At 39.5% G+C, this 22,662-nt stretch overlaps 1 protein-coding gene across 2 annotated transcripts in view; it reads right to left on the bottom strand.

The window, feature by feature from the left end:
- The window catches only part of LOC129857348 (protocadherin-15-like), a 311,697-nt gene that overhangs the window by 174,970 nt on the left and 114,065 nt on the right, over positions 1-22,662 (bottom strand). For both annotated transcript variants that reach the window (XM_055925506.1, XM_055925513.1), the window contains 6 exons: positions 22,317-22,425; positions 22,033-22,145; positions 18,616-18,822; positions 13,804-13,938; positions 12,271-12,420; positions 10,122-10,315 (listed from right to left, as the gene is read on the bottom strand). In XM_055925506.1, coding sequence (XP_055781481.1) covers positions 10,122-10,315; positions 12,271-12,420; positions 13,804-13,938; positions 18,616-18,822; positions 22,033-22,145; positions 22,317-22,425 — 908 coding nt within the window. The remainder of the gene's footprint in view (positions 1-10,121; positions 10,316-12,270; positions 12,421-13,803; positions 13,939-18,615; positions 18,823-22,032; positions 22,146-22,316; positions 22,426-22,662) is intronic.

The following is a 22,662-nucleotide window of genomic DNA, read 5'->3' as shown; positions in this document are numbered from 1 at the left end:
CACAAGGACACCATGCTTAACCAGTTGAGAATATAGGGGGTGCTGTTTTGCATTAGCATAATTTGCTCTACAGATTAAACTGCCTAGTACTCAATTCTTGCTCGTACAATATGCATATTATTGTTATTATTGGATAGAAAACACTCTCTAGTTTCTATAGCCGTTTGAATTATGTCTCTGAGTGGAACAGAACTCATTCTACAGCACTTTTCCTCCCAGTGAGTGAGTTTTCAGAACTCTTGGCCTCTGGTTCCAGATCAGTTTTAAAGCCACTGTAAATCCTATGAGGATACAAACACTGTCCACGCCTTCCTCTAGATGTCAGTAAGTGGTGACAATTTGAATGGAGTCGATTGCGCAATCATGGCCTCTATAAATCACCAAATACCGGAAGTAGCGTTCTTTTGGACTCTGCGCTCAACGCAAGAAGGACATCTGACTGGCCTTTTTCCATGCCTTGGTTTAGCCAGTAATATAGCGTCGGTCATGTTTTTACTCGTTATAGGTGTTAGAAACATCATAAGGTAGTTAATTTAAACCGTTTTATAGCAATTTATATCCGTTTAGTGCGATTTTGAGGCATTTCTATGTGATGCTCTTTGAAGAGCCGGGCACGTTTCGGGGTCCCGGTCGAACGTAAGTGGGTATTTCGACGGACAGAGGGCATCTTTCGACCAAAAGAAGATTAGACCCAAGAAAGGATACATTGCCCAAGATTCTGATGGAAGATCACCTCATAGTAAGAAATATTTAAGATGATAAATCGTTGTTCTGTCGAAAAATTTTAAACGCATATTCCTCCATTTTGTTTGGTATAGCTTCGCTTGGCGAACCCTGTATTGCACAGTAAGGATAATTTTAGAAATGTAATTCAGCAATTGCATTAAGAACTAATTTGTCTTTCGATAGCTGTCCAACTTATATATTTTTAGTCAAGTTTATGAATAGATATCCATGAGACAAGATCACTGTGAAAGATGGCGACCGACATTTTCAGGCTAGTTTTGCTAGTATTGTCATTGTATAACCACGTTTTTTTATGGCTAAATATACACATTTTCGAAAAAAAACTCTATATGTATGTTGTAATATGATGTTACAGGAGTGTCATCGGAAGAATTCTGAGAAGGTTAGTGAAAAAATTAATATATTTTGGCGATGATAACGATATCGCTCTCTTTGGCTTGAATCAATGGTCGGGTAACGTTTGCATATGTGGTATGCTAATATAACGATTTATTGTGTTTTCGCTGTAAAACACTTAGAACATCTGAAATATTGTCTGAATTCACAAGATCTGTGTCTTTCCATTGCTATGTGTCATAAAATAAATGTTTTATGATGAGTAAATTGGTAAAACACGTTGCTCTCTGTAGTAATTCTAGTCGCTTTGGTGAGATTTGTGATGGTGGCTGCAATGGCAAACTATGATTTATACCTGAAATATGCACATTTTTCTAACAAAACCTGTCCTATACCATAAATATGTTATCAGACTGTCATCTGATGAGGTTTTTTCTTGGTTAGTGGCTATCAATATCTTAGTTTAGCCGAATTGGTGATAGCTACTGGTGGAGAGAAAAAATGGTGGACAAAGAAAAATGGTGTCTTTTGCTAACGTGTTTAGCTAATAGATTTATATATTGTGTCTTCCCTGTAAAACATTTTAAAAATCTGAAATGGTGGCTTTATTCACAAGATCTGTATCTTTCATTAGGTGTCTTGGACTTGTGATTTAATGATATTTAGATGCTACTATTTAAGTCATAACACAGATTCTCAATTGGATTGAGGTCTGGCCTTTGACTAGGCCATTCCAAGACATGTAATTAATTCCCCTTAAACCATTTGAGTGTTGCTTTAGCAGTATGCTTAAGGCCGTTGTCCTGCTGGAAGGTGAACCTCTGTCCGTCTCAAATCTCTGTAAGACTGAAACAGGTTTCCCTCAAGAATTTCCCTATATTTAGTGCCATTGATAATTCCTTAAATTCTGAACAGTTTCACAGTCCCTGCCGATGAAAAACATGGTGTTCTCGGGGTGATGAGAGGTGTTGTGTTTGCACTAGACATAGCATTTTCCTTGATTGCCAAAAAGCTTATTTTTAGTCTCATCTGAACAGAGTACCTTCTTTCATATGTTTGGGGATTCTCCCTCATGCCTTTATGGAAACACCAAAAGTGTTTGCTTATTTTTTTCTTTAACCTGTTGAGGCTGGGGGCGCTGTTGTCACTATTTATGGTAATCTTGTAATTTTTGAAACGGCTTCCTACAAAATTCTTGATCGTACAATATGCATATTATTATTATTATTGGATAGAAAACAGTCTATAGTTTCTATAGGAGTTGAAATTTTGTCTCTAAGTGGAACAGAACCCATTCTACAGCAATTTCCCTGACATGGAGTCAGATTTCAGAAATGTTGGCCCCTGATCTGGAGTCAGTTAAAAGGCCACTGTTATTGCTATGAGTATACGGACACTGCTTACGTCTTCCCCTGGATGCCTTTACGTGATGACGATTTGAATGGGGTCGATTGCGCGTTCACAGGCACTACAAATTAAAAAACCCTGTAGCTAGTCACTCTTTTGGAGCTGCGTCATGCGCCTGGAGGACACCGACCCGCACCTGTTCCAAGCATTAGTGTTGGGAGTAATCTTTCTCCGGTCATGTTAAGACTCGTTATAGGAGTTAAAAACATCATAAGGTAGTTAGTTTAAAGCGTTTTATAGCAATTTATATCCGTTTAGTGCGATTTTGGGACATTTATTTCTGAAACGCTGTGAATTGCTGGGCACGCTTCCAGTTCATGCTGAACGCAGTTGGCATTTCCACATGGCAAGAGGACAGCTTTCCACCAAAAGACGATTAGACCCAAGAAAGGATCCTTTGCCCAAGATACTGATGGAAGAACAGCTCAAAGTAGGACATTTTTATTATGATAAATCGTGTTTGTCGAAAAATGTTAGTGGCTTAGGACGCCATGTTTTTTGACGTAGCTTCGCTTGGCGCAAACTGTATTGAAAAGTAAGGATAATTTAAAAAATGTAATTCCGCGATTGTATTAAGAATTAAATTGTCTATCAATCGCTGTCCACCCTATATTTTTTAGTCACGTTTATGAGTATTTATGTATACGAGTAGATCACTGTCTAATATTGCGCACGGACATATTCTCACCAGCTGGGCTACTTTCCCCATTGTCTAACCATGATTTTGGTGGCTAAATATGCACATTTTCGAACAAACTGTATATGCATGTTGTAATGTGATGTTACAGGGGTGTCATCTGAAGAATTCTGAGAAGGTTAGTGAAAAAAATAATATATTTTGGCGATGTTGACGTTATCGCTCACTTTGGCTAGAATTAATGCTGGGGTAATGTTTGCACATGTGCTATGCTAATATAACGATTTATTGTGTTTTCGCTGTAAGACACTTAGAAAATCTGAAATATTGTCTGTATTCACAGGATCTGTGTCTTTCGATTAGTGTATGCTGTGTATTTTTACGAAATGTTTGATGATTAGTAAGTAGGTAAACACGTTGCTCTATGTAGTTATTCTAGTCCATTTGTGACGGTGGGTGCAATTGTAACCTATGCCATCTACCTGAAATATGCACATTTTTCCAACAAAACCTATCCCATACCATAAATATGTTATCAGACTGTCATCTGATGAGTTTTTTTCTTGGTTAGGGGCTATAAATATCTTAGTTTAGCCGAATTGGTGATAGCTACTGGTGTTGGTGGACAAATAAAAGATGGTGGATTATGCTAATGTGTTTTTAGGTAATAGATGTACATCTTTACATATTGTGTCTTCCCTGTAAAACATTTTAAAAATCGGACATGTTGGCTGGATTCACAAGATCTGTGTCTTTCATTAGCTGTATTGGACTTTAATGTGTGAAAGTTAAATATTTAAAAAAATATTTTTTTTGAATTTCGCGGCTCTGCCTTTTCAGTGGGGGTGGGGGGGGAGTGCCGCTAGCGGCACCCTCATCCTAGACAGGTTAAGCAATGGCTTTTTTTCTGGCCACTCTTCTGTAAAGCCCAGATCTGGAGTGTACAGCTTAAAGTGGTCCGATGGACAGATACTCCAATTTCTGCTATGGAGGTTTGCAGCTCCTTCAAGGTTATCGTTGGTGTCTTTGATGCCTCTCTGGTTAATGCCATCCTTGTCTGGTCCGTGAGTTTTGGTGGGTGGTACCCTCTCTTGGCAGGTTTGTTGTGGTGCCATAATCTGTTCATTTTTTAATAATGGATTTAATGGCGCTCCGTGGGATGTTCAAAGTTTCTGATATTTTTTTATAACCCAACCCTGATCTGAACGTCTCCACAACGTTGTCCCTGTCCTGTTTGGGGAGCTCCTTGGTCTTCATGGTGCCGCTTGCTTGGTGGTACCCCTTGCTTAGTGTTGTTGCAGACTCTGGAGCCTTTGATAACAAGTGTATATATACTGAGATCATGTGACAGATCGTGTGACAGTTAGATTGCACACAGGTGGACTTTATTTAAATAATTATTTGACTTCTGAAGGTAATTGGATGCACCAGATGTTGTTTAGGGGCTTCATAGCAAAGGGGGTGAATATATATATATATATATATATATATATATATATATATATATATATATATATATATATATATATATATATATATATATATATATATATATATATATATATATACACACACACAGTGAGGAGAACAAGTATTTGAAACACTGCCGATTTTGCAGGTTTTCCTACTTACAAAGCATGTAGAGGTCAGTAATTTTTATCATAGGTACACTTCAACTGTGAGACGGAATCTAAAACAAAAATCCAGAAAATCACAATGTATGATTTTTAAGTAATTAATTTGCAGGTTTGCACACACTGCAGCAGGGATTTTGGCCCACTCCTCCATACAGACCTTCTCCAGATCCTTCAGGTTTCGGGGCTGTCGCTGGGCAATACGGACTTTCAGCTCCCTCCAAAGATTTTCCATTGGGTTCAGGTCTGGAGACTGGCTAGGCCACTCCAGGACCTTGAGATGCTTCTTACGGAGCCACTCCTTAGTTACCCTGGCTGTGTGTTTCGGGTCATTGTAAGGCTGGAAGACCCAGCCACGACTAATCTTCAATGCTCTTACTGAGGGAAGGAGGCTGTTGGCCAAGATCTCGCAATACATGGCCCCATCCATCCTCCCCTCAATACGGTGCAGTCGTCCTGTCCCCTTTGCAGGAAAGCATCCCCAAAGAATGATGTTTCCACCTCCATGCTTCACGGTTGGGATGGTGTTCTTGGGGTGGTACTCATCCTTCTTCCTCCAAACACGGCGAGTGGAGTTTAGACCAAAAAGCTCTATTTTTGTCTCATCAGACCACATGACCTTCTCCCATTCCTCCTCTGGATCATCCAGATGGTCATTGGCAAACTTCAGACGGGCCTGGACATGCGCTGGCTTGAGCAGGGGGACCTTGCGTGCGCTGCAGGATTTTAATCCATGACGGCGTAGTGTGTTACTAATGGTTTTCTTTGAGACTGTGGTCCCAGCTCTCTTCAGGTCATTGACCAGGTCCTGCCGTGTAGTTCTGGGCTGATCCCTCACCTTCCTCATGATCATTGATGCCCCACGAGGTGAGATCTTGCATGGAGCCCCAGACCAAGGGTGATTGACTGTCACCTTGAAATTCTTCCATTTTCTAATAATTGCGCCAACAGTTGTTGCCTTCTCACCAAGCTGCTTGCCTATTGTCCTGTAGCCCATCCCAGCCTTGTGCAGGTCTACAATTTTATCCCTGATGTCCTTACACAGCTCTCTGGTCTTGGCCATTGTGAGAGGTTGGAGTCTGTTTGATTGAGTGTGTGGACAGGTGTCTTTTATACAGGTAACGAGTTCAAACGGGTGCAGTTAATACAGGTAATGAGTGGAGAACAGGAGGGCTTCTTAAAGAATAACTAACAGGTCTGTGAGAGCCAGAATTCTTATTGGTTGGTAGGTCATCAAATACTTATGTCATGCAATAAAATGCAAATTAATTACTTAAAAATCATACAATGTGATTTTCTGGATTTTTGTTTTAGATTCCATCTCTCACAATTGAAGTGTACCTATGATAAAAATGACAGACCTCTACATGCTTTGTAAGTAGGAAAACATGCAAAATCGGCAGTGTGTCCAATACTTGTTCTCCCCACTGTATATGCACGCACCACTTTTCCAGTTTTAAAGTTATTTTTTAAATTTCACTTCACCAATTTAAACTATTTTGTGTATGTCCATCCAAATTAACCTGTTTGGCGTGCAAGCCCGACGTCGGTACATTTATGACAACAGCCACTTCAAGTGCAGGGCGCGAAATTCAAAAGATATTTTTTTTAAATATTTAACTTTCACACATGAACAAGTCCAATACAGCATATGAAAGGTACACATCTCGTGAACCCAGCCAACATGTCCGATTTTTAAAATGTTTTACAGGGAAGACAAAATATGTAAATCTATTAGCTAACCACGTTAGCAAAAGACTCCACTTTTATTACTCCATCAGTTTTTGACTCCATCAGTAGCTATCACAAATTCGGCCAAATAAAGATATAAATAGCCACTAACCAAGAAACATCCTCATCAGATGACAGTCTGATAAAAACGTATGCTATACAATAAATATGTTTTCGAAAAATTTGCATATTTCAGGTATAAATCATAGTTTACATTGCAGCTACAGTCAGAAATTGCACCGAAAGCAGACAGAAAAATTACAGACACCAACGCCAATTAACTAAATACTCATCATAAAACATTTCTGAAAAATACATAGTGTACAGCAATTGAAAGACAGGCATCTTGTGATTCCAGACAATACTTCCGATTGATCAAGTGTTTTACAGCGAAAACACAATATAGCGTTATATTAGCGTAGCCACAATAGCCAGAAACACTTGGGCGCCGACGACCAGTTCACATGAGCGACAGATATTAGAAATAGCATCATAAATTGTTTTTTACTTTTGGTGACCTTCCGTCAGAATGTTGGACAAGGTGTCCTTTGTCCAGAACAGTCGTTGTTTGGATTTGGAACGGCAAATTTCCCTCTTGATTTAGCATGGGCACTTGCCAAGTGGCACGGATCTCTCCAACGTCAACAAAGTCAGAGAACGGAACACGGCAAAACTCCCGAAAAAATTTCAATAATCCGATTAAACTATATTGAAAAAACATACTTTACGATTATATGGTCACATGTATCAAATAAAATCTAAACCAGAGATGTTAGTCGTCCATAACGACAGCTAAACAGAAGGCAAATCCATGTCCTCTTTCGCGCGCTCCAGAAACAGGAAATGGACGGTCACGTCATACAAAGAGCTTTAATTCCACCTCAGACCAAGATAGACACAAAATGTCTTCTCTCACCGCCTCTTGACAACCAGGGGAAGGTGTATGAAGTGTACGTAGACTTTTACGTTGATTGCCCATGTATAGGCATGAAGTTGAACAGAGCAATCGATTTCTGACATTCCACTTCCTGGTCAGGAAATGTGCTGCAGAAGGAGTTCTGTTTCACTCAGAGAAATAATTCAAACGGTTTTAGAAACTAGAGAGTGTTTTCTATCCAATAATAATAATAATATGCATATTGTACGAGCAAGAATTGAGTACGAGGCCGTTTGAAATGGGCACGATTTAACTGGCTACTCAATACTGCCCCTTGCAGCCATAAGAAGTTAAAAATACATTTAAATTACAGGTTGTAATGCAACAAAATAGGAAAAACGTCAAGAGGGATGAATACTTTTGCAAGGCACTGTATAATCAAGTATCAGATTATGATTCTTACAGACATTAAAAACACATCTTTGTCTTGAATTTCTGTTCCTTGAGTGGTTTGATGCAGTTCCTGTAATCGTTGCTTCAAATTCCTCTTGGCAAGAAGCAAGTGAGCAGCAAACTATTTTAATAGTCTGTATGAGGACATAACCATTTTTGTGAGGTGTATGCATAGCCATGTTTGTGAGGTGTATACTTAAGGCTACCAAGGATCACTGCGTACCGCTGATTTAGCCCACTGCAGTAAAAGGTTAAAGAACTTATGAAAACAAGGGTTGTTCAATGACAGATATGTATTTGTTTGAAATCTATCACCTGAAAGTCATTTCAGAGAGACATGTAATCATGTTTTGTTGCAAAATGCTACATATGCGCCTCTCTCAGAGAAATACGTAAGTAGTACTGCTATATTTTACAGTCAAATGTGACAACTACATTTTTAATAAAGAACTGTACAAATTATACACGTGTGACATCAATATATATATATATATATATATTTATTTTTATTAATCAGTGTATTAATATGAGAACTGAATGTAAAATATTTCTCTTATCCAGAGCGACTTACATTTAGTCCATTCATCTTAAGATCGCTAGGTGTGACAACCACATATCACAGTCAAATATACAGGACACAAACATTCAATTCCAGCTAAACAATCAATATATTGCATTTTGCAACAAAACTCATTTTTTAAACCACATCTAAAAAACAGTAATAATTCACACACACATGAAGGTACCCATAAGCAATCATTTCTGTTGAAAAAACACAAATGTAATAAATTGGAGGATATAACGTTTTGGAACAAAACTCTTCACATGCAGACTGCCAGTTGACTTATCCACCTATCTTCTTCGAGCCTCTTTAACCTTTCACGAGCCTCAACCCCCCCCCCCCCCCCCCCACACTGATTAGCATCTAGCATAGCGTCACAATTAAAGATTGCTGTACACCATCGGAACCCATCAAACTTGAAGGAGCTTGATAAGTTTTGCCTTGAAGAATGGGCAAAAATCCCAGTGGATAGATGTGCCAAGCTTGCCTTTACCTCATTTGCTCACATTGTATATAGACTTATTATTCTACTGTATTATTGACTGTATGTTTTGTTTATTCCATGTGTAACTCTGTGTTGTGGTATGTTTCTAATTGCTATGCTTTATCTTGGCCAGGTCGCAGTTGCAAATGAGAACTTGTTCTCAACTATCCTACCTGGTTAAATAAAAAATATATATACAACAAAAAATTATAGAGACATACCCCAAGAGAATTGCAGCTGTAATTGCTGCAAAATGATTCTCTACAAAGTATTTGCTTTGGGGGAATGAATAGTTATCCACACTCAAGTTCAGTTTTTTGTCTTATTTCTTGTTTGTTTCATATGAAAAAAATATTTAGCATCTTTAAAGTGGTAGGCATGTTGTGTAAATCAAATGATATAAACCCCCCAAAAATCTATTTTAATTCCAGGTTGTAAGGAAACAAAATAGGAAAAATGCCAAGGGGGTGAACACTTTCGCAAGCCACTGTAAACAGCTTATCTCAATGGTCAGGCAAATCTGTCTTCATACAGCCTCTTACTATTCAGATGGTGAGAGGCTGTATGCGGATACAGCAATATGCACATGCATTCAGTACAGAATACAATGATTCTATATGCATGAATTTAAGACCTACAAGTAACTGCACAATATGAATAAACAATCAAATGGAACAATGACGGAATGAGATGGATCAATAAATGTATGAAAGCTAGAATGAATTAATGAATAATTGAATACATGATTAAAGGTGCAATATGCAGAAATAACTCAGCCATTTCCTGGTTGCTAAAACCATCTAAACCACTGTGAAATCTATTTTTAATAACCTAAAATATTGTATTTCCAGCTGTTTGAAACTGGTGTAAAAAAGATGCAAACATGAAACGTAAGAACGGGAAGAATAGAAATAGCACACACAGAACAGATTTACCGCTTCTTAGACTTGCTTTCACTGAGAATGACAGATCTAAAAATCAGATTTGTATGTGAATTTGTTTGGATCCCCCAAAAAGTGACATATTGCAACTTTAACTGAATACGTATGAAAAATGAAAAACCGAGTAAGAAACTGAGGTCATAATCAAGATTTTACCTCAAACATAACCTAAATCATGCATGGATATTGATGAGGATATCCAAGGGATACAGTCCTTTTAATAAACACATTAATAAATTAAAGGTGTGATTGAGCAAATTAAAGGCTGAATGAACAAATAGATGAAAAGATGAATGGATTATATTACTGTACCTTCTCTGGATATCTGGTGCGTTGTCGGCGGCCTTCACTGTGAGGGCATAAGAATGACCCATGCTAAGAGCTGTCCTGGGTGCGATGGTGATTTGTCCAGTGCGGTTATTGATGATGAAATCCCCTTGTGCTCCGGCAAGTATCTCATAGGTCACCAGACCATTTAACCCCTCATCAGCATCCAATGCTTTTAGCTGAGAGAGAGAGAGATGGAGTCTTTGAAAGAGGAAGAATTCAGTGTTTCAGTGCATTTAGGCAGGGGGTGGAAGCCCCTAAAACATTTAAAGCCACCAACTATTCAATTTACTGAACTGAGTTGAAAATTATTTTAGGTAGGGGAGCAATAATGATTTGTGGGAGGGTCCCATCTGTCTTTTTAATGGTGGAGGAAACACAGACATCTATTTCAGTAAAACTGTATTACCTTTTCAAATCATGACCTGTGTTTTGTGTAAAGGGCAGTCATATGATTTGAGTGACATTTACCAGACGGTGCTCTTGTAAGCTGTGTGTAATGTTTACAGAAACTACTGACCTTTTGTAACTGCTACAGTAAACAACTTCTCCTCCCTCCTAAAATATTGATGTAAATGTAGTGACCTTTATGAATGTATTAGTGAGAATGATTAATCTATTAAAGCCCTCATTCAATTTTTACTGTGTGTGTTTATTTCATGAAAATAACTACGAATATATTTTTTATAATTGATTTTCCTGAGCTTCCTTTTGCCATTGAAATGCTCAGTCTAATCGTGTGGGCTTGTTGATACACATGTAAATATATTTAAATACAATGCCTTTGGAAATAAGGTATTTCTGTTTTTATTTTTAATACATTTGCAAAAATGTATAAAATCCTTTTTTCACTCTTTCATTATGGGGTGTTGTGTGTAGATTTCTGAGAATCTTTGTTTTATATCCATTTTACAATAAGGCTGTAACGTAACAAAATGTGGAAGTGGTCTGAATACTTTCCGAATGGAATCTGTACACACGAACGATATAGACCTTAGAACCATGCAGTGTTATCTCAAAAATTAAACAGCCACCCTTCCCTTCCAGCTAATTAGTTTGGACACCCCACCATTTACAACTCACAGCACCCTTAGCCAGGCTTTAGTTTAACGTTAGCTCTATATTTGCAAGGCCTTTCTATGTTAATACACGCTAGGCTAGCCTAATGAACCCTTTTTTCATATAGAGCTGTAATGTCTAAGATATGAAAGAGCAGCATCAAATAAACCTTCATCCTTAGAGGCCCGGAAACTCTCCTATAAATGGATTATAAAAACAGCTTATTAGCGGTTGTACCGGCCGCCACTTGACCGCTGGCCTCATTTCAGCTGGGCGATGATTTTAAACACAGATTAAACTTGACCTTTTATGTGTTTGACATTTTTTTTGTGACTGTGTGCTGAGAGACTGTAAGATGGGAAATCATGCTCTGCCTACCTAATGAGAGACAAATGCAAGCTGCTGCTGAACGAACTAAAACCAGATATGTCAACGAGGGGACTTCCTGCTGGAAACAATTTGACTCTAAACACAAACACATGCACACACACGCATGTGCACAGACACACAGACACCAAACCTAACCCCAAACCTTCAAACCAATCAAACTAGAATCTGAGTCAAAGTAAATAAACTCTGCAATCCATTCAGACATATGACGACAAACTAGACAACAGACTCTCCTTGGAGCTATTTCAGTCAGGGATTTACAGTGACCATTGTTGTTATAGGATAGGAGATTGATTTGGAGTCCTAACTGTAGACCCATGGTAGTGTATTACGTTGAGTCATGTCAATATTGAGCTAATAGTATTTGAGTCTTGACTACTGTTGTAAGAAAGAAGATTGTTCTTGAGTCATCAGCTCTGATCAAAGAAAGAGTGGATTGTTCTGGGGCTTGGACTGTTGATCTAAGGTACTGGATTGTTTGCGGAAACTGGGCCCGAGAGAGAAAGAGAGAGAGGGGGGAGAGATAGTGAGAGATACAGAGAGAGGAAGAGAGAGAGGGAAGGGAGAGGGAGAGACACCAAAAGAGAGAGAAAAATAAGGGAGAGGGAGACACAGAAAGAGAGAAAGAGGAGAGAAAGACAAAGAGAAAGGGGGACAGGAAGATAGACAGAGATGTGCTAATTACCTGCAGTACTGTTTTTCCTGGCTGCATGTCAGTGAACACCTCAACGGTGTCAGAGACTTCGCCAAAGGTGGGCGTGTTGTCGTTGGCATCAATCACCAGGATGTTGACGGTCACCCGGGTGCTCTCCTGTATCCCATCTGATGCCATCATCTATACACAGGATAACAGAGAGCAGTAAAAGAGAGCAGTAAAAAAATACTTTATTTGTTACTATTTACTCTGATAGCACCAGTTAAACTCAATCAAGGGCAACTTAAGTACTTTAAAGAAAACCTATTTGAACCCAGGTCTGATAATGACATCAGATGTACAGGTAACTGCCAAAATAAAGGAAACACCAAGTGGGAGGCTAAAGTGGGAGGTTAAATCAGGGCCACACAGAGTAATTATTGGTGGTCTTAAACAAATCTACTTTGAACCAAAAAGCATACACCTCACTCGTCTGTACCATGTCAGATATAGAGTTGAAATGTATTCAATTTTCAATTTTGAGTTTGCATCCTAATATTACACTGCTGGCTTGCTTCTGAAGCTAAGCAGGGTTGGTCCTGGTCAGTCCCTGGATGGGAGACCAGATGCTGCTGGAAGTGGTGTGGGAGGGCCAGTAGGAGGCACTCTTTCCTCTGGTCTAAAAAAAAATATCCCAATGCCCCAGGGCAGTGGACACTGCCCATGTGCAGGGTGCCGTCTTTCGGATGGGACGTTAAACGGGTGTCCTGACTCTCTGAGGTCATTAAAGATCCCATGGCACTTATCGTAAGAGTAGGGGTGTTAACCCCGGTGTCCTGGCTAAAATCCCAATCTGGCCCTCAAAACCATCATGGTCACCTAATAATCCCCAGTTTACAATTGGCTCATTCATCCCCCTCCTCTCCCCTGTAACTATTCCCCAGGTCGTTGCTGCAAATGAGAACGTGTTCTCAGTCAACTTACCTGGTAAAATAAATAAATAAATAAAAATTACACTTTAAATACATCACAGAAGACTGAAAAATAACAAAACTGTTTGACAGAGAAACACCTTTTTTTCATTGTTCATACATATTTTGTAATTATTATAAAAAATATATGAATATTATTCCACCCATGACGCCAAACGGGGTGCTTTTGGTCATTGACTGCAAGAAAGGGCTACACTGGAGGAAGATTCCTTTGAGGGACGTTGATTCTTGGGGAGGGCGATGGAGTGAAACACATCATCAGACACATGAGAGAGCAGTTTTAACTTCAATGACGTGCTGCCTTTCATAAGTATGGATCTTTCTAATGTCAGTAGGGCAGCGATCAAATCCTCTCAACAGAGGCATAATAAACATACTATTGATGAAACCCTTCAAAGGCAATATCTGCATATCATTACTACAGTGTATTATCACCGCAACAAGTCCATGTACACACACACACACACACACCATCACGGACGGGTGTACACTGGGACCTCTGGTTGCGAGATCCAAAAGAGCTAATTCCATCTCCAAAGGGTTCCAAAGGTTACTTGGTAATATGTGTGGATGAGGTTGGATCGAGGCCTACCGTGAAGGTGTAGGTCATCTGCTTCTCTCTGTCCACGGGTTTAAGTAGTCTGAGGTAGCGGATGATGCCGGTCGGGGTTATGTCGAAGATGGTGCTCAAGCCGTCCAGAGTCACTGTCACCAGGGGGTCTTTGCTCTACAAAAAGTAAAGCCATCGGAGAGAAGAATGTTACCAGTGACATGACTTTACTCAAGTCTGCAGCCATGCCACTGAGGAAAAACTATGAGAGACAAAACAAGTCAGCCTGCTGACAAAGACAACATAGTACTGAGAACACAGTACTGAGAAAAGAGCAAGGCTTTGAGGAAATTCTAAGAAATCCTATGATTCTATACCCCCGCACTACAATTGTAAGTGTTTCATTGTGGCTCTGGCCACAAGGTACAGTATACAGTATGTGAAAGATTACAAAAACCTAGACATTTCTCAGCATACTCTACTATATAGTAGAGCCATTTGAAAGTATAACATTGTGTATAATTGTTTATGTGAACGCTCATGTGCCTTAATATCAATCTTGTATGTGATCTGTAAATATGAATATAAAATGGAGTAGGCCTAGGGAGTTATGTGGCCTACAAGTGAGTACCCATAGCTAGATAATAAAAACACTTCAATACTGTTTTATAACTTCCCAAACAAATCAACTTCATTTTCTGTTGGTACACGGGAGATTGAAGTAGGCTTGGGTTGTTAGGGTGATTCATGTCAGTCAATAAGGGCCTGCCTGTCTTCTAAACATCCATGCTTCTTTGCCCATTGATCTGTTTTAGAGCTGCAAAGTGCAGTGTTTTCTTAATCTCACCCTGCTGAGAGAGAGAGAGAGAGAGAGAGAGAGAGAGAGAGAGAGAGAGAGAGAGAGAGAGAGAGAGAGAGAGAGAGAGAGAGAGAGAGAGAGAGAGAGAGAGAGGAGAGAGAGAGAGAGAGAGAGAGAGAGAGAGAGAGAGAGAGAGAGAGAGAGAGAGAGAGAGAGAGAGAGAGAGAGAGAGAGAGAGAGAGAGAGAGAGAGAGAGAGAGAGGCAGGCTGTGGGGGAGGTTATTGTGTTAGGTGTCATCTGAGGAAATTATGAATACATTCTTTTCAACATCATCAACACAAAGATAAATCGTCGTGACAAAAACACAAACAGAGTGGAGCAAATTGTATCCTGGTGTGTGTATCCTGGTGTGTGTATCCTGGTGTGTGTATCCTGGTGTTTCTCAATGTTTGTTTTCGTCCATTTAAATGCTGTTGAGTTGCTTAGAAAACCCATTCCTGTCAGCGCCTGTTTGAAATTGTGAGCGTTTCAGAATCATCACCTCAACACACATGTTTGTTTTACTGTCCTTGTGGGGGATCAAACGATTGATTCCAATTCAAAAACCTATTTTCCCCTAACTGCTAACCTAACCCTTAACCTAACCCTAACCTGAACCCCTAACTCTGAACCTCCCCCAACTCTTAACCTTAAACATAATCCCTAATCCTAATTCTAACCCTAAACCTAACCCCTAAGCCTAAAATAGCCTTTTTCCTTGTGGGGACTTGTGAAATGTTCCCACTTGTCCGAAATGTCCCTGTTTTACTATCCTTGTGAGTACTTCTGCTCCCCACAAGGATAGTAAAACCGAAGAAACACACACACACATACACACACACTGAATGTACTCAATATATTGTGTGATCTGTGTATTTACCCACTAAAACATTTCTTTTTTTTACTTGACTAGAAAAACAAACACACATGGCAAAATACAAACGCATTAGACTTGTCTATGAAGAAAGGGATCATTGGAGGGAAACAAAGTCACGCCTCTGAAAGAATTGAAAGAGGTTTGAACACACACCATGCAGTAGAGTAAAACCTAAAGGCAAACTTTTAGTCATCACAGCACCAAAAAACACTATATTCCCTACAGGTGGCCAGGTACAACAAATACATGACCTGTTTGAACCAAGTACAACAAATAGACAAAGCAGCAACAGTGATAATACAGTAGTGGTGCCTGGAGAAGTGGGTATACTACAATGTTGCTTAACAAATTCCAAACGGCCCGCCATGCGAAGGAATGACGTCTTGTGTGTAGAATTCGATGAGAAACAGTGAGATGTACTCCGAATGACCTACAGTAAAATGATGAATCCCATATTCGTATTTCACAGTCAGCCCGACCCAAGCTGTACTGTGCAAGTAGGCTAATAAATGAGTAGGCCTACAATTTAAAAAGATAAAAGAGGTTGTCTACTGAGTCCGAAATTCACAGGATTGGATGTTCTACGTCCACAACAATACTTAAATCAGGAGACCACTTTGAGGAATGGGAAGAATCGAAGACATTTTGTTTGTGTAGTTACCTTATAATTCAAGTATGCAGTCACCTAGCACTGTTGTTTTGTTATCAGTGTTTCTGTAGTGCACATGAAAATAAATGGCCACTGGATTGATGCAAATAATCCAGATATCATTCTGCCAGGTAGGCATAGGCTACTTTGTAGCTAGTTACATTCAATTGAGGTTAAATTTAGGTTTTTGGGGAAAGCCTTTCCATCTACCAGAATATGGTTAGGCCTATCAGCATTTATATTTTCCTTTTCCTTCATTGTTTGAAACGTGGACGTTTTACTTCATATTATGAGGCATGCCAAGTCAAAATCCATCCATAGAAATGTTGAGGGAAATATGTTGAGGGAAACACTTCCTCAGATCTGGTCCGTCAGCCATATTAATTGATCAGAAAGTATTTCAGGAGATCTGCAACACATTTTCATTTACAGTAATGACCGGAATAGTGACAGAGGGGAATAGTGACAGAGGGGAGGAGCCAATTAGAAGCTGGGGATGATTAGTTTGCCATGGTGGTATGAGGGTCAGATTGGGAATTTAGCCAAAACCCCTACTATTATGATAATTGTCTTGGGATCGTTAATGACCACAGAGAATTAGGACACCCATTTAACATCCAATCGAAAGCCCAGCACCTTTACACAGGGCAATGTCCCCAATCACTGTCTTGGGGCATATTTGCAAAACAATTTGCAAGTAAATTCATTAAAAATCCTACAATGTGATTTTCTGGATTTTTTTTTTCTCATTTTGTCTGTCATAGTTGAAGTGGACCTATGATGAATATTCCAGGCCTCTCTCATCTTTTTAAGTGGGAGAACTTGCACAATTGGTGGCTGACTAAATACTTTTTTGCCCCACTGTATGTATTAAAAATGAAAAAAATGAAATATCACATTTACATAAGTTTTCAGACCCTTTACTCAGTACTCTTTTGAAGCTCCTTTGGCAGCGATTACAGCCTCAAGTCTTCTTGGGTATGACACAACAAGCTTGGCACACCTGTATTTGGGGAGTTCCTCCCATTCTTCTCTGCAAATCCTCTCAAGATGTCAGGTTAGATGGGGAGCATTGCTGCACAGCTATTTTCAGGTCTCTCCAGAGATGTTAGATCGGGTTCAAGTTCAGGCTCTGGCAGGGCCACTCAAGGACATTCAGAGACTTGTCCTGAAGCCACTCCTGCGTTGTCTTGACTGTGTTCTTATGGTCGTGGTCCTGTTGGAAGGTGAACCTTCACCCCCGTACGAGGTCCTGAGTGCTCTGGATCAGGTTTTCATCAAGGATCTCTCTGTACTTTGCACCGTTGATCTTTGCCTTGAACCTGACTAGTCTCCCAGGCCCTGCCGCTGAAAAACATCTGCACCGCATGATGCTGAGCTTCACCGTAGGGATGGTGCCAGGTTTCCTCCAGACATGACGCTTGGCATTCAGTCCAAGGTGTTCAATCTTTGTTTCATTAGACTAGAGAATATTGTTTCTCATGGTTTGAGAATCTTTAGATGCCTTTTGGCAAACTCCAAGCGGACTGTCATGTGCCTTTTACTGAGGAGTGGCTTTTGTCTGGCCACTCAACCATAAAGGCCTGATTGGTGGTGCTGCAGAGATGGTTGTCCTTCTGGAAGGTTCGCCCATCTCCACAGAAGAACTCTAGCTCAGTTTGACCGGGCAGCCAGCTCTAGGAAAAGTCTTGGTGGTTCCAAACTTCTTCCATTTAGGAATGATGGAGGCCACTGCGTTCTTGGTGACCTTTAATGCTGTAGACATTTGTTGGTACCCTTCCCCAGATCTGTGCCTTGACACAGTCCTGTCTCGGAGCTCTATGGACAATTTCTTCAAACTCATGGCTTGATTTTTGCTCTGACATGCACTGGGACCTTATAAAGACAGGTGTGTGCCATTCCAAATCATGTCCAATCAATTGAATTTACCACAGGTGGAGTCCAATTAAGTTGTAGAAACATTTGAAGGATGATCAATGGAAACAAGATACACCTGAGCTCAATTTTGAGTCTCATAGCAAAGGGTCTGAATACTTATGTAAATAAGGTATTTCATTCATTTTTAATTTTTTGTTGTTGCTTTTTTTGCTAAAATGTCTAAAAAAAACTATTTTTGCTTTGTCATTATGGGGTATTGCTTGTAGATTCATGAGGAAAACAATGTATTTAATCAATTTTAGAATAAGCCTATAACGTAACAGAAGTCCCCACAAGAATAGTAAACAAACCAAAAATTGACGAACTAGGGACATTTTGTTAGTCCCCACAAGGTCAAATGCTATTTCTAGGGGGTTTAGGGTTAAGGTTAGAATTAGTGTTAGGGTTAGAATCAGGTTTAGGGTTAGGAGCTAGGGTTAGGTTAAAGGGTTAGGGAAAATTGGACTTTGAATGAGATTGAATTGTGTGTCCCCACAAGGTTGGTTGTACAAGATTGTTTGTGTGTGTGTTCACTTCTGTGTCTGTGTCTGTTCACGCGCACATTCCCATACCTCCTCAATGTCTTTGTCCAGGGCGATTATGCCCAGGGGGGCAGTGAGGTCGGAGCTGGCAGAGATGGTGGTTCCCACTGGGGAGGACTCGCTGACGTATCCCTGGTAGGACTGGAACTGGAAGTATGGAGCCTGGTTGTTCTCATCCAGGATATCAATGATCAAGTCAGCGTACGCTGGGAGGGGGTGGCCGTTGTCCTGCTCAGCCTAAAGGAAGGAGACAAGTTTATATGTATTATGAACCTCACTGTAACATGTACTGACATGCAACTTACAACATACAGTGCCTTCAGAAAGTATTCATACCCTTTGACTTATTGCACATTTTGTTGTGGTACAGCGTGAATTCAAAATTGATTGAATTCTATTAAGCTACATTTCTTAATAAAATCAATCCCATATATTATGTTCTTACAAAAATGGTTTTAAATTCTCTAGTACAGCCAATAACTTTCGGTTATTTGAAAACAAAATGATCTCCAAAATATAATAATTAATTTTCAATGAATGAAACCCATGTTTCACAAGGGCTACTAGCAGGACAATAGAGATGATGTGGTCCTAAAACCTCCTCTCTGACATAGGGTCCAGCGGGCAAAAAAACATAAATAAATTATTCTAAATAACGTTATTTAAAAAATATTGTTATTTTTTAAACAAGCCATAGAAAGTTTGTTACAATTTCAGTTTAATCCACCAGAAAAGATAGAACAAATAATACAACAAATATTGTGGTTAAACTCAAATACAGTAAGTGATTAAAAACAAATACTTTATCAATTGGAACCTTTAATGTGTTTGGACCCCAGCCTTGGCAGCAGCTAATGGGGATCCCCGATAAATACAAATACAAACTTAAAAAGGCTTGTGGTGTTTAAGGTATCCTAAATTAAATTGCACACATAATCAGACTACAAAGTCAAGTTGCTCATACTCAATACAAAAAATATAAACAAAAGCAAAGTATTCTCATACTTTATTGATTTCAAAAAATCTTTTGACTAAATTTGGCATGAAGGCCTGCTTTATAAACTGATGGAAAGCGGTGTTGGAGGGAAAACATACAATATTATAAAATCACTGTACACAAACAATACAGGACATATGGAAAGTATTAAAACCCCTTGATCTTTTCCACATTTTTTTAACGTTACAGCCTTATTCTAAAATTGATAAAATCATTTTCCCCCTAACAATCTACACACAATACCCAATAATGACAAAGCAAAAACATTTCTTTTATATATTTTTGCAAATGTATATATAAAAATACAATACAGTGAAATAACTTATTTACATAAGTATTCAGACCCTTTGCTATGAGACTCGAAATTGAGCTCAGGTGCATCTTGTTTCCATTGATCATCCTTCAAATGTTTCTACAACTTAATTGGACCTCACCTGTGGTAAATTCAATTGATTGGACATGATTTGGAAAGGCACACATCTGTCTATATAAGGTCCCACAGTTGACAGTGCTTGTCAGAGCAAAAACCAAGCCATGAAGTCGAAGGAATTTTTCGTAGAGCTCCGAGACAGGGTTGTGTCGAGGCACAGATCTTCTGATGTGTACCAAAAAAAATTATGCAGCTTTGAAAGTCCCAAAGAACACAGTGATCTCCATCATTCTTAACTTTTTAGGGCTAGGCCCCTTTTTTCTCCACTTCCTGTCTGAATGATGTGCCCAAAGTAAACGGTCTGTAGCTCAGGCCCTGAAGCCAGGATAGGCATATAATTGGTACCATTGAAAAGAAAACACTTTGACGTTTCTAGAAATGTTAAAATAATGTAGGAGGATATAACACAGTAGATTTGGTGGGAGAAAATCCAAAGAAAAACCACCAGATTTTGTTTTTGAGCGACCATCCTCTTAGAAATTCAAGAGAAAGGTCATATTTAAAATTAGCTCACTGTGGCTAATTCCTATGGCTTCCACAGGGTGTCAGCAGTCTATGTTCAAGGTTTCAGGCTTCTAACTTCAAAAACGAATTAGAAATATCAGTTTTAGCAGAAGGACAGTCATGGTTTGTGTTGGCTATGAAGACATTATGCACCTGCTAAAATCGGTTTCCTATTGAACATACTTCTTTCCATAAGAAATATTATAGTTTGATTACACTTTGGGGTGTCTGAGGAGTGGATAGAAACGTATTTTGACTTGTTGAAATAAAGTTTATGGGTAGATTTTCAGATTTCTTTCTCTGCAGGTTGAACGAGTGGATTACTCAAATCGATGGCACCAACTAAACTGACTTTTTGGGATATAAAGAAGGATTTTATCTAACAAAACGACACTACATGTTACAGCTGGGGCCCTTTGGATGACAAATCAGACGAAGATTTTCAAAAAGTGAATATTTATTCGTTATTTGTGAATGTGTGAAACCTGTGCCGGTGGAAAAATACTTTGATGTGGTGCACCATCCTCAAATAATTGCATGGCATGTTTTTGCTTTAATAGCTACTGTAAATCGGACAGTGCAGTTAGATTAACAAGAATATAAGCTTTCAGCAGATATAAGACATTTATATGTACATAAATGTTTAAAACTCTCTGCACCTACAGTCATTGTTTATCACTCATTCTTCATTCTTTCCACCCACTCTCACAAACTCCATCTTGCTCTCTCTCTGTCTCTCTCTCTCCCCTCCCTCAATTAACCCTCTCTCTATCTCTCTGACTAACTTATTTCCCCATCTCTTGTTCTATTTTTTCTCCCCTTATTCTCCCTTCCTCTGTCTTTATCTGCCTATCCTCCCTCCAACCCAATCCATCTATCTGACTCATCTATATTTTTCATATTTGTCCCTTTTTCCAATGTGACATCAGGATCAATGACAACATTGTCCTTGGTACTGAACATTCTATAACAAGTCACAATAACTACAACTACTATGTACAAACTGTCTTTTCACTCCTCCAGGTATCGTGATGACGAAGCTCTCAATATATTTAAATGGCAGTAAGCATATTTATAAAGCGGTATCTGACAGCTAACCCAGAGCAGTCTCCTCTAGATACCAACCTCTAACTCTCGCTTTCCTTCCCTGCTGATACCTCCAGCGCTATCTCCCTCCAACCACCTCCCCCTCCACCTCTCCTCCTCCCTCGCCTGCTCCATACTCACACAAAGCACTTTTCAAACATCATCACTTATTCCTCTCCTCTGTGTACGTGGCACCCTGCTCAGTGCTCAGGGGCTACCATTTTAAATGGAGAGAGGTTCTGGTGGGTGGATGGTAGTATGGTTTGTGCATCATAACAGGTTCTAATTTGGATTGCCTCCAGGGGCGTGATACCGTGGTTTGGGGGTGGCAGCACTACCACTAGACCAGCCCTCAAAACAAAACAAAATTCTCTGGTTGATGTTTGGTACATGATTACCTTGATTTCAGTTTGAAGGTGGATTTGCTTACCTTGATGATGATGATAAATTTGGTGTACAGGTCTCTGCTCACTGGTTTCAGGAGCAGGAGCGCTGCAGTCGTCCTGTTCAGGGAGAAGTACTCTGGGTACGTTGAGGGCTGACCTGAGGTAAAACAAAGAATGAACATTGCTTTTTTTGTGCTTTTAGGTATGAATGTTGACCAGTGATAATACATTAGTAATTGTAATTGGACAATAAAGGATTGAAATGGGATAGTGGGATTGATCATGCAAACATGCATGTGTGTGACTTTAAGCTCAGTGAGGAACCTACCAACCAGTATGTAGTAATGGATCTCTGGCCTTTTAGAGGGGGGCTGGATGTTCCTGTCCATATCCACAGCTCGGATAGGTGGGATCACCTCCAGCGGGTTCAGTTCTCTCTGAAAAGGAGGCAGGGAGGAAAAAGGGGGGAGTCAGAAACCAATGAACTGTGTTAGTAGTTTGTATCGCCCATTACAATGTTAAGCCTTTATTAAATGTACAGTGCCTTCAGAAAGTATCCACACCCCATGCTTTTTTTCACATTTTGTTGTGTTACAGCCTGCATTTTGTGTCACTGGCCTACACACAATACCCCATAATGTCAAAGTGGAATTATGTTTATAGAAATGTTTACA

The sequence above is a fragment of the Salvelinus fontinalis genome, chromosome 1 (assembly GCF_029448725.1).
Source record: "Salvelinus fontinalis isolate EN_2023a chromosome 1, ASM2944872v1, whole genome shotgun sequence".
In the NCBI taxonomy this organism is placed as follows: Eukaryota; Metazoa; Chordata; class Actinopteri; order Salmoniformes; family Salmonidae; genus Salvelinus; species Salvelinus fontinalis.
The sequence above is the reverse complement of the archived record's forward strand: the minus strand, read 5'-3'. Positions and strand labels throughout refer to the sequence as shown.